This window comes from Echeneis naucrates, chromosome 11 (genome assembly GCF_900963305.1).
Source record: "Echeneis naucrates chromosome 11, fEcheNa1.1, whole genome shotgun sequence".
Classification (NCBI taxonomy): domain Eukaryota; kingdom Metazoa; phylum Chordata; class Actinopteri; order Carangiformes; family Echeneidae; genus Echeneis; species Echeneis naucrates.
Window position 1 is genome coordinate 18,060,720 of NC_042521.1, and position 13,051 is coordinate 18,073,770.

The following is a 13,051-nucleotide window of genomic DNA, read 5'->3' on the forward strand; positions in this document are numbered from 1 at the left end:
CATGAAGTGGTTAGTGTGCAATGTGGTCTGCTTGTGTAGCCAATTACTCTTTTGATTGATGTCAGTGATCGCTCTCTCAGCTTCTCACACATTCACTTGTGACACTTGTGTTTCTGACAACACTCACACACTGAGTGAAGTTGGGTTTACTTTGTCACATAATTTTCAACATTTTCAAATACCAAAGTGGGGTCTGAAAATGAGAACTAAAATTGTACAAATTAGGCGTAATTTCTTACCTTGGATTGGATTCTTTAATATAGATTTGACCACATTATGCTGGAAAAACAATGAACATTTTTTACAACAAGTTGAATTTATCGAGAGTTTTGTTACAGCATTGGGTTTTTGATCTGCAATCTGGTGTGAAACATGACTCCCAAAGAGAAACAATCATCTACTCATTCCCTCTTGGCCCGCAGAAACTGCCTACTTCCTGACAGTCTACGCTTAGGGGGAAACAGAGCTCATCTAAACTCCTGGCCTCCTGCTGCCTTGTTTTTCCAGTCTGGCTATGAGCTGTGCCATCCAGCTGCTCGCCAGCTCACAGCCACCAATCTGAGAACTGCAGCTGCTTGCTACACTGGTTCACTCACTAATGTTAGGATGATAAAGCCCAGTAAGGCAAACACTGATTCGCACAGATAGAGGTTGAACAGAGCAAGGACTTTTTATCGGTATTTGTATTTTCTGTCCAAAATCTGCCCTGTTCCAGGACCCATTCAGCAGAGCTATCCAGTGACAGGCTGAGAGATTAGACACTAACTACCTTTATCCTGCTGGATCTCCCTTTATTTCCACAAGGCTTTGAACTAAATTCTGCTCCACACTTTATCTCCCTCTGCATGATATCATTCTCGTTTTCACCCTTGTGAAATAGGCTGTTTAACGTGCCACAAAGAGTCATAAAGTCAGGCTTAGACTTACATTCAGCTATGCAACACATTCTCTCCATTAAACCTTTCCATTCTGTCTCATTTAAATGTTGCCATGATGACACCCTGCCTTGAAACTATGAATCAGTTGAATAGCTTCTCATTTCTTTTGCATAAACTGACTAATACATGTGGACATATGCTACGAACAGGTAATAATAGAAGAGCATGCTTTATATTAGTCGCTGGAAGTCGTTTACTCAGCTCACCTGATGTGACAAGATAATCTGTGAGATAAGAGTTGAAAAATATGTGTACCAGTTATCTTGAGATAGCCTCAACATCTATTTGTATTGTAGAGCAATGTTACAATTCAGTGACCTTGTTGATAATGCATAATATAATGCGTAATATGGGACTAACTGGAATTTTGCTTCAATTTTAATTCAGTTGTAATTTAATTTAAAGTATTTTTCTCAAGGTTAAAAAGGTTTCTTTGTTTTAGATGGAAAAGTGGATTTTTGTAGATCGAGCAGATTTAGTTTTACCTCCATGAACATCTACAAAAAGCACTTTCTTAATCTATTACAATGGTACCTGTTGACAAAATGTTTTGCATAACAAACACTGAAAAATTGAGATTTAATGAGCAATCAAGTGCACTCTTAATCAGTGATGTTGTTACAAGTTTACTTGATCTGGTATGAGCAACTGCTCATCGTGGCCACACTACTTACTGGGTCTGTTTTCCCTCTGATGTAGCATGTAGATGTGGTACCTACCTGTCAATAGGTAAATGTTAACATATTTTCCTAATTGTATATCAAGGGTGTGATGTTTTTTGTTTTGTTTGTTTGTTTATTTAATTATTTATCTTAACTGTTGCCATGTTTTTACTGTTTTATATACATCCATCTTTATTTGTATCATTATTATTGCACATCTACCTTTAAAAAGCGATTACACACACAGACATACATATATATATATACAGATGCGGACAAACATGTTGGTACCCTTTTGTTTAGAAGGAAAAACCTACAATGGTTACTTAAATAACTTGAAACTGGCAAAAATAGTAGAAGTATCTGTGCGTTTTGGGCTATTACCCTGTAGGAGAATCCCATGACCTGCGACTGAGACTAAGCTTTCTGACACTGGGCAGCACATTTCGCTCCAAAATACTTGATAGTCTTGACATTTCATTGTACACTGCACAGATTCAAGACACCCTGTGCCAGATGCAGCAAAGGAACCCCCGAACATAAACGAGGATCCTCCATGTTTCACAGCAGGTGCAATGTTCTATTCTTTGCATGCTTCATTTTTGCGTCTGCGAACATAGTGTTGATGTGACCTTCCAAAAAGCTCTAGTTTTGTCTTATCTGTCAGAAGGACATTCTCCCAGAAGGCAATATGCATTTTGGCAAACTATACCTTGACCTTGGCATTCACCTGTAATCTCTTTTGAAGATGTTCTAGGTTCTTTGGTTACCATTTGGATCATCCGTCTCCTCAATTTGTTGGCTACAGTAGGTTGTCTGTAGGTTGGCTACAGTCCCATGCACCTGAAACTTATGTGTGTGTATGTGTAGCTGTAGTCACAGGAACATCAAGCTACTTGGAGATGGTCTTATAGCGTTTACCTGTAACATGCTTGTCTATAATTTTCTTTCTCATATCCTCTTACAACTCTCTCCTTAACTTTCTCTGGTCCATGTACAGTGTGGTGCACACCATGATACCAAACAGCACAGTCACTACTTTTCACCCTTTAAATAGGCAGACTGGCTGTGATGCTGATTACAGGCCAGGTCTTAGTTTAACATGTCACTAAGGCCAAATTATTTTCAGTCTTTTCAATAGGTACCATAATTTTTGTCCAGTTTCATTATTATTTTTTTTAAGCAATGTCTGATTTTTATTAGTTAATTTTGAATACATTTTTATTTATTATTACTTTTGTCAGTTTCAAGTTATTTCAGTGACCATTGTGGGTATTTCTTTCTTCAACGGAAGGGTACCAACAATTTTGTCCTTTTTATACCTTTTATATCTTCCTGCAAATATTTTTGCTCTCTATTTTGTTCAATTTTGGCAATCTATCCATCCATTCATTCATTCATAATTCACTCCTTCCTTACTTCCTTCCTTAATCTTCAATCAGTCATTTATCTTCTACCACTTATCCGTCTCTGGGTCACAGGGAGCATGTGTTGTTTTGGCTGAGGCCAATAGATTGAAGCTTGTTGGTGGTGTTACAGATTCTGTGCAGGATTTTCTATTGTATCAGCTGGGCTTTAGAGTTACATTAATTCATTAATTCCTTCATCTTCTACTGCTTATCTGTTTCTGGGCCAGGGGGTTGCTGGAGCCAATCCCAGCTCATATTGGGCAAGGGCGGGTTAAACCCTAGACAGGTCACCAGTCCATCGTAGGGCCAACACACAGAGACCGGTCTGTCTCTGTGTGTTGGAGTACCCAGGCGAAACCCGTGCAGGCATGGAGAGAACATGCAAAAGGCCCCAGGCCAGGAACCAAATCTGCAACCTTTTTATTGGTGGGCACCTTCCTTAATCTTTTTAAAGGTTAATGCAGCCACATCTATACTGTATAGACTGAGTATGGAGAATTTGTCTCTGACATGATGAGAGAAGTAGCTGCAGTAATCTTCTTCCACTGTAGTGACCAGCGTAATCTGCTGTAAAAGACTGACAAAGGTTTATAAATGTATTTATATTATAAAGCACATTTAGGTTCTCTAATATTACTGTGAAAGTATTGTAACACTCGGTCTTTAAAACAAACCAAAATTTCCGTTTTGTTTTGGAGTTTTTCTGTGTGACCTGCATGTGTGTTTGTGTATACAGGTAATAGATGCAATAGTGAGTTTCAAGTAGATACATAGTTATAAACACTTCCTAAATCTGTTTTAAGGTTAATGCGGTCATTAAGCAATGTAATGTTGAACTTTCTCTCCAATATTCCCATTCAGATTAAAATGTAAAACATGATATGCTTGAATGCCGTTATAGAGAAATTTCCTGCAGACTTCATCCGGCAGTTCCCCAGAAGAGATTAATATTCATGGTGCTGAGAAGATGATTCCTCATGACTTAAATGATCTATTAACCTCTTCTTTAGTGCCATCACCAGCCATGTGCACATACATGCTCAGCTCAGAATTAAAGGTTCTATATTCTACAGTTTTCAGTTTTCTCCTTGTTTTCCCCTCAATAGTATCACTTTCTAGGGTTTTATTTGAAGTTTTCGTATCCATAAGATGATATGTTTGTGGTTTAAAGAATCAGGTATCTCCTCATGTAAAAACAGGAGAAACCAAGTAAGCCATACCCTGAACCCAGTTTGTGGTGGGGCTGAGGGAGGTGAATGCTTTGTTGTAACTTCAGAAAGTTCCAGAAATCCTCACAGCTGGTTTTAAGGCTCAGTTTCTGAATACAGACTGTGAGCATTTCTCTGTGGACTGAGACCTTTGATACTTTCACTGTATTAATATAGAACCTCAAAATTTTTAATCAAAGACCACAAGGGGGTCTTCCTTAAGAATCTATGGGTCCTTTAAACAATTTTGTCTGAGAAACTCAGAACGTATTTACAAAATCTTCATAACTTCATAACAAAATATAGTTACTAAAACCAGTGTCTGGATTGCTGAGCTGTTTTGTTATAAATTCATATTGAATTTATAGTTTTTTCCTATGACAGCTGTGTTTTCTGTGGACTCATACATAGAAATGCAAATCAGAAAGGGAACTGTTGAGGTACAGAGACTGAAGGATGAAACTACTGAGGGGAGATGTAGGATTGGTGCTTCAGTTACATAAAGCCAGCATCATAATCAATTAGTATCATCTGTAATAGATTACAGCCTATCAATGAAACCACCAAAATTTGACCAGTAATCTGTTTCATGGCTGCTAGGCTGGTATGCATTGGCATGCCACCACTAGCCTCTTTCAGCAAAGGTGTAAGAAGTGACCCAGCCAGTCACCAAAGTCATCAGTCTTGTCAGAAAGCTTGTTTATATGTCCTCATTTGTTTTATTTCCATACATGTAGATGAGCCTGTATCAACTAATCTGACAGTATGAAGCTAGAGTACACTTACATTATTTACATATATTAAAATGAATTGAGTGTCTGCAGCTTTGTTGAATACAGTATGTTAATTGTCAATGTGAGGACAATGTCCTGAGTTCATTTCCTGTTCTCGCTTTTAAAAGAGTGCGAAACAGAATGAAACTGCAGTCATCTCATAACAGACATGAAAATGTATAAATGATCACACATACACAACTCAAAAAATATTATGGATTGGTATGCTCAAGTCATGGAGGCATTAAATTGTTGTGCATGACAATAGCAGATAAAAAAAATGCAGTTTGGAGGCGCTGAATGCATTCAGCCAGTCTCTTGTGTTCCTGTGTGATTGTGTGTGCACTCATAGGTGCGGATGCAAAGCTAGGAATCTCAACATCATCTCAAAGGTTTATTCAGCCCACCTGGGGCAACTCCAATGCCTTGTGGGTGTATGTAGGGCAGTTGAGTCGTTGCTGCATATGACTGCCTCGCTTTCTCTTATTTCCTGTTTCTTTGCAGGACTATAATCAAATGCAAAATTCTGCTTTACAAAAAGTGTTATTGGTCAGACAGCAGTTAACCTTTTGAGGGAAATACCGACGTTTTGTCATTAAATTGTTCTTATGTTACTAGACTATCAGAATCAGAATATCCTCTGTTTTCTCTCAACCACACACTGGACAGACAGCAAAGCTTCTTCTCCAACAGACTGTTACTGTCTGACACATCTCTCTGATATATAAAAACAAAAGAACTGTAATTATTGCTCCTTATGTCATTGTCATTGTATTTTTATAGTTTGTATAGTTATTGTCTGTTTATAGTTTATATTATATTGTTTATATTGTATATATTTTTTTACTATAATTATCCTGATGTACAGTGTGTCTTGCTGCTGTAACATGAGAATTTCCCAGTTTTGGATCAATAAAGTACATCCATCTATCTATCTATCTATTTTAATCTAACCTTTCTGTCATATCATCCCAGGTGACGTTTCGCACAAGGATCTACCACTGTAACATCAACAGTCAGGGGGTGATCTGTCTGGACATCCTTAAGGACAACTGGAGTCCAGCCCTCACCATCTCCAAGGTCCTCCTGTCTATCTGCTCCCTGCTCACTGACTGCAACCCTGGTGAGAGCCAACACACAATGACACACACAATTCCTCCTTGTCATATCTCAGTCCAGTTGTATCTGTGACAGGTTGACAGACCACTATGTCTATGTCCACTATGTGTGGATAATATATAGGGAAGATTGCCAGGCTTAAGTTGTGCTCTCAGTTGCACAGTAGCTGGAGTTTCTTCTGAGGCTGGACAGTATTCTTGCAATGAGTGAAGCACTGCTGGTTCTATCCCTTTCAACAAGGACAACCCAGGTTTGTCAGAATTGATGTGGTCTTAATTCATTGAAAAATAAGAAATCTAAAAGTGAGCTAAAACTATGTGTTATATGCTTCTGTTGCCTTGGTGAAAAGAAGTATTTGCCGTATTGCAGCAGTTGTGTGGACATGAAAAATGAGACCCTGAAGACTTTCACACTGCTTAGCATGAATGTGGCTGATGGTTTTTGGAAAGCTTTGGCTCCCTCCCACTACACCTTGGATTTCAGATTGTGTCAGCCCTGTTTACACATGGCATTTCCATGGTTCAAATGTCTGATTGGATCTTATTTCCACACTCTATGCGAATAACTTTGTGCATGTTGTTGCTTTTAGCTAGAGACTTTTGAGTCCATTGTCAATGTGAAGTAAGACATTACCCATTTGAGATATAAAGATCTTTTTGTCTAGTTAATTCTAATTAACTCTAAGTCTAATTACACTAAGTGTCAGGTGAGTAGCAGGCCGTCATTCTGGCCCAGGATGCATTGACAGGTGGCATAGAGAAAGTCTATGAATGATCACAGTTTACTTCCAGTTTACACTCTTGTTTTACTGTGAAAGTCCTGACTGGATGTTGTGATTTGTCCATTTTGTATATTTTGATTCTTCTTGCAGATTTTTTCTGTTCACCCACTGAGCCCTCTTTACTTCTTTTTCTTAATAAGTATGGTGTATGCGTCAGGACTCTTGTTACTCTATTAATAAGGTGCTACATTGAAGAGTTTTAATGAAACCACTCAAACCCACATGAGATTCTCACTCTCCATCTTTGATAGTGGACGTGGGTGAGCTCACAGCTAATCAGTCTCTCATTCTTAGGCCTAGCTGACAGCTGTTTGCATATCCAGAGTCTCTGGGATCCATCTTGTATTTTCTGATCTCAGAGTGAGGATAAGATGATTTGAGTTTATTGTGTTGACAGAATAAGAGAGACATAGAAAAGATATTTCGAGCATTGGAGGCTGCAGAGCTGATTTTTCATCATTACTGCTCAAAAGAATGAGCAGAACTAATGATGGAGAATTCGACCACCCCTTTGGTGTCAGTTTATTGTTGTTTTATGAGCTACTATTCCATTTTACAGTGAACAGAGGGTTTGAGTGACACATATAATTACCTGAGGCAATGCTGATCCTCAATATGTGGAGACTTGGAGACATTTATAAAACTTTACAAGTAAAAATACATATGAAAGGGTTAGGAAAAGGCTAATTTTGTGAATTATTCCTGACAAGTAAACCCTGGTTCGTCCTCTGCAGCTACCAATATGAGGACTGTGAGGACTTCTGAGAGCTGGTGTCCTCTCTGCAGGGGGTTTCAATGGGATAGATGTAGCAGTGGGCAGCCTTTCTCTGGGCAAAAATAAGAATAGCTTTACCTCTTCCTCTCCCTCCTCTTCCTCCTCCTCTAATATTTTCAGATGTTGCTGAAATGATCTGAGTCAAGTCCTTTAAAGCATGACAGAAAAAAGACTTGATCAGCCCCCCAGCCTCTCCCATTGCCCCTTTTTCTTGTTAGCCACACACTTTCTATCCCTCTTTGTGCCTCTTGCCTCATCACAATCAGTCGGCTTCTTATGCTTCTCCACACTTGTGTTTTTAAACCCTAAAATGAAGAATGTGCTTCTTTGATGTGAATTACCGTGAAATATCCTTGTCCAGCACCTCCTCTGCAGATTGGAGAGACCATTGGGTGCGTCTTGGTGGTCATAGGGACCAAGCCATGTGCAATGTTACAGGATACAGTACAGGCCAGAAGTTTGGACACACCTTCTCATTCAAATGAATAGGAAAGTGTGTCCAAACTTTTGGCCTGTACTGCATATATGTCTGAGGTGCCTCCCAGGGCTCATGTCGCATGTCTTGCCTTGCTGTTCCTGTCTCAGTCTATGTGGAACATCCTAAATGTCATTGTATTTATTTTTTTTTTATTTTTTTTTACCAAAACCAAAGGGATTCCTCCTCAGTGAATGCTGCTGCTGTCTAGGTGAACTCGTATATCCGGTTGATGTGTGCTCCAATTTGGTTTATATATATTATAAAGGTGTTTGCTTTTTTCCCTTCTCAGTAGCTTCAGGGGTGTTTGTCAAACCCATCTCACAATGGCTTACAGGAAGGTAATAATATCAGAATATGTGAGATAAAAACCCTGCAGGTTAGTTGGTCCTGGTGTAGATCCTGCCTGTTCTTCAGGAACATGTACATCCAGTCTAAAGGTAGACCTCCATGTGGTTTTGATTACAAATCTGGTCTAAGGTTCTATTTTAATACAACTGCCAAAGGTCTAAATCCAGAGAGTCTGTATTCAGAGCACGGAGGAGATTTAAAACAACGCTTACTTGGGATTTGGTTTTTAAAACCACATATATACTGCCTTGTCCAACATATATTTTCTTTTACTGATTTTCTAGCGATTTCCAGAGTTTCTGCTACAGTTGGATGAACTTAATTAAAGAAGAGCAGCATAATAATCACATGGCATCTTCTAGACAAATTAATGGCGTTGAAATGCATAAGCAGTGGTGATTTAGTTGTTGAAAGTAATCAGGATTGGGGCTCCAGACCCTGTTGAAATTCAAGTTTTTCTCTGAGGAACAGTACCTTCAGGACTTTGCTCAAAGCACCTTCTTCACTGAGTTGTAATAACAAGTCAGATGCTCTCGGCTCCAGGCCCCCTTGCCATGACGTGTGGATCCATTCATCGAACCTCACGTATAGGTATTAGCCTGTAAAAACCTCCCATCATTGAAACCCAAGCAGGGAGCTATGCCGAGAGGTCGTTTGTGCTGCTTGCTCAGCCAAGCTTATCGCACTGCTCCATCAGCAGGCCGCGCCCCGCAGGAGACAAATTGAAGCGAAGTAGAGTGGACGAGAGAGAGGGCCAGGGATTTATGTTTCTCTCTCTGTCACCTCGCTGAGAAAATGACCCACGGCACAACAAACTGAGCAGTGGCACGATCAATATAGAGTCCATGGGAATTCATAATGGTGTCTTGTTGGCTGACCGGACATGTGAAGCATATCAGTGGACAGGACTGTTCAGAGTTGCTGCCGGAGCACTGCCATTATAAGCTCTGATTTACAGCAGCATGTACATTTTGCTATGCAGTCGATAAAAGTGTCTGCTGTGCTATATGATACAAGCTTCACGTCACTCCACAGAAACGGTGGGACTCCCCTTTGTTTGATGTGTGGCTTTTCTGTGGTTTTCACTACTTCTAATGAAAATTCCCATACATGCTAATTAGCCCTGGGGGTCGGCTTGTCAAACGGCACCACATAGCTGTTTGAGTCAGCAAGCTATGTATCCCGTTCAATGAAATATTATTCACATGGATTTTTTTAAGACGGTCTATGAGATGCTGGTTTGAAGCCTTTGTACTTTGTCTGTCACCTTGGTTTGTGTGAACGTGAAGAAATCCCATTTGAATGAGAAGGTGAAGCTCAGGAGGAGTGACTCCTGGGTCTTACCTGCTCTGTACTCTATTGGGTGGGTGGTGGAGTCTGCCAATCACAAGAGCTTGCCCCCTGGTTTGTAGTCTATTTCCCTCTAAATAAGGTTGTAAATCCCAAAAATAACATTAACAATTAAAGACCATTAACTCATTAGGGAAATATTTACTGAGCTGATAAATTAAATGAGAAGGAGGGCCATTTTCACATAGACTTCAATGCAATCTATCTTCTTTCAGTGGATTGGTCCCCAGATGGATGTCCCTCAGGTAAAGAAAGCATGACTTCACGAAATCCATATTTAGTTTGAATTATGTTGAAAGAATGGTAGGTTGGTGTGAAGTAAATGGGCTTTCTAGGAAGAAACAAATCGTTAGCTGTATGGACCGCAGACAACGTTAGAGTCCATGTTGGCTCAAGCAATGGGAGCTGCTGAGGGAAGAGCATCAGTGCAGCTTAGGCAAAGAAGTTATGTTACTATGGGCTCAGCCCAGCTGAGTTAACCCTTAATTTCTGTTTTGTACCTATTTTTAAATCCACATGTATCATGCTCACATCCTAGTTGTACTCAGACAACTGGCCTGAAGGAAACCAACATCCCTGCGTCACTTCCACCATGTCAGTGGCATTGTAGATGACACAGATGAACTGGTCAGAGCTTAAAAAAACAAAACAAACAAACAAAAAAAAAGCAACGGTCACCACGACAACAGCTTATTCATTGTCTCTTGTGTTACAGCTGACCCCCTGGTTGGAAGCATCGCCACACAGTACCTGACCAACAGAGCCGAGCACGACAGGATAGCCAAACAGTGGACCAAACGCTACGCCACATAGACCAGCTCAGTTTCCTCGCCCTCCCACAAATCCTCTCCAGTCCAACCCCACCCAACACACACACACACACACACACACACACACTTATGACACTTCTCCTTACCCGAAATCTATGGAAGCACCACCGCCCTCCCGTCATCCACCCTGCCCCCATCCCTGAGAAATGAACTGTTACTTGTTCCATGCTGACTTGAAAAGCTTCTTTTTTATACAAAGAGTCTATTGGGATTGTATTTTCCAATACACTGAATGTTGATATGGTCATGAAAAGCTTTAATACTGTTATTGTTCTTGTCGATGTTGTTATTGTTATTGCATTGTGTATAACATTGTTGCCGCCTCATCTTCTTTATCTAAAAGAGCGTGTGTATTATTTCCATTTCATTTTATGGTTTCATGTAAAAAATTAACATGCTGAGTGAGTGCTTTTATTTTGTTTTCTTCTAGTGGTTCTACAGCTCATGGTCAATATTAGTGCATGGCGTCAGGATGTTTGTTCATTCAGTGGACAAGTAGTCATGGTATTATTTCTTTCCCAGCAGAGTTCAGGCATAGCGTGAGCCCATCACCATGTATGATGATAATGGTAGTTTGCTGTACATTTAATGCCTTGTGAGAATACATAGTCATTGAATACTCAAATAAACACTGGCTGTAATGTGACAGAGCCTCAGTCTTCTGCTTTCATACATAAGTGTGTGATTACAGTGTGTGTGTTTGCCGGCTCATCTGTCAGACCACTTCCTGTTGGAAATTAGTCATCAGGGGCTCACCACAGAGAGCAGCATGAATCAATGGTGAAAGGCAAAAATACGTAGTGACATTTCTTTTCTTTTTTTTCTTGTTAGAATTGAAATTATTCCCAGACAAAGCAATAATAAAAGGACCGTTTAAATTCTTGATAACAGGATTTGATTCCAAATCAATTCTCAGGTTAAAAACTTCGGTGTAGGTCATACAGTGTATGACAGTATATATGTCATATGCAGCGGCAAAATTATGACATACAGAGCCTTAAATAAAATGAACACAACCCAAGCATAATACATTCAATATTACAAATCTAAGTATGGGAAGTTTGTAAAGGTTGTGATATTTCATCATTATTTAGACGTTGCTACACAAACTCATCTGAAACTGTAAATAGATCTGAGTCAACACACTCAAGTTAAGTGTTAAGACAGAGAAGGGACAGACTTTAGATGACTTTGGATGAAATCCACCAGTATTCAACATCAGCATTTATTCATTTATAGTCCCTAAAGTGTGTTTTTTTTTTTTTTCCTTGTTAACACAAAATAAGAACTTGGGCAAACAACAAGACAGCAGCCAATTTCTTGCTGACATTAAAGCTCCATGTGGTATAAAGTGTCCTTGATCATAAATCTAGTTTAGGTTCTGTATTAACCCAGTTAAAATATCAAAGGTCTCAGTCCACAGAGAAATGCTCAGTCAGTATTCACAAACTGAGCACTAAAACCAGCTGTCACTGAGGTCACAACAAAGCAGTCCCCTGACTCAGCCACAGTGTTTACCTGAAATCGGCTCTATTTTTTATCGGATCTGAAAACAGTCAGCCAATAAGAGAGACTCAGATCCTCTCTTCTGATTGGCTGACTGACCTATTAGAGGTGCAGAGATGTGAAACTTCACTGAAATGGTTTTTGGTTCTTAAAAATGTACTTCACACATATATCTTCTAATGTATATCCTTTTTTTCCACCTCTCTCAGCTTTTCCCTTATTTGGGGTCACAACAGCAAGTCAGCTCTGTGACTAGCATTGTTGATTTGGCAAAATTTTTTTAATTAGATGCCTTCCTTGTCACGATCCACCCTATTTCTCCGGGCCTGGGAATGGCACAAGCCTAGGTTTGCATTGTGGCTGGGATTCGAGCATAGGGCCTCTTCATGCAAAGCATGAAGCTCTACCACTGAACTACACCACTGGGCTTCTAATGGATATCAATATTTCATTTAAAAAACATTGAGAAAATTCAAATATCTAACCTTTAACAATCATGATTTTTTGTAAATACAATTTTGCACAAGGAATGATCTTTTGTGAACAAAGCAGAAATTATGGAATTGACTCAAGTCAAACTGAGGTCACAATAATGACATCCTCTATATTTGTTGTGGCAAGACAAGAGTTTAAACTTGAGATTTTGGAAATAGCTTGACATGACTAGACTTTTAGATAAAATATTAGCATTTTTATCAATAATTTCAAGTTTTGAAACAGGATAGGAGAACTTCCACAGCAATGCCCGAAAATGCTGTGAACCAGAGAAGGGGCTCAGTTCAGAAATACTAAAATCTACATTGTAGAAGGAAAGACAAAGGTTCCCCATGGTGTGTTTTAGTAACAATGGTCTGATGGGTGAATTGCAGTCACA

At 39.5% G+C, this 13,051-nt stretch overlaps 1 protein-coding gene across 1 annotated transcript in view; it reads left to right on the plus strand.

Moving 5' to 3' along the window:
• Positions 1 to 11,317, plus strand: part of LOC115050871 (ubiquitin-conjugating enzyme E2 E2-like) — a 68,406-nt gene extending 57,089 nt beyond the window's left edge. The window contains exons 5-6 of the mRNA XM_029513991.1: positions 5,966 to 6,113; positions 10,557 to 11,317. Coding sequence (XP_029369851.1) covers positions 5,966 to 6,113; positions 10,557 to 10,654 — 246 coding nt within the window. The 3' untranslated portion in view covers positions 10,655 to 11,317. The remainder of the gene's footprint in view (positions 1 to 5,965; positions 6,114 to 10,556) is intronic.
• The last annotated feature ends 1,734 nt before the right edge of the window (positions 11,318 to 13,051 follow it).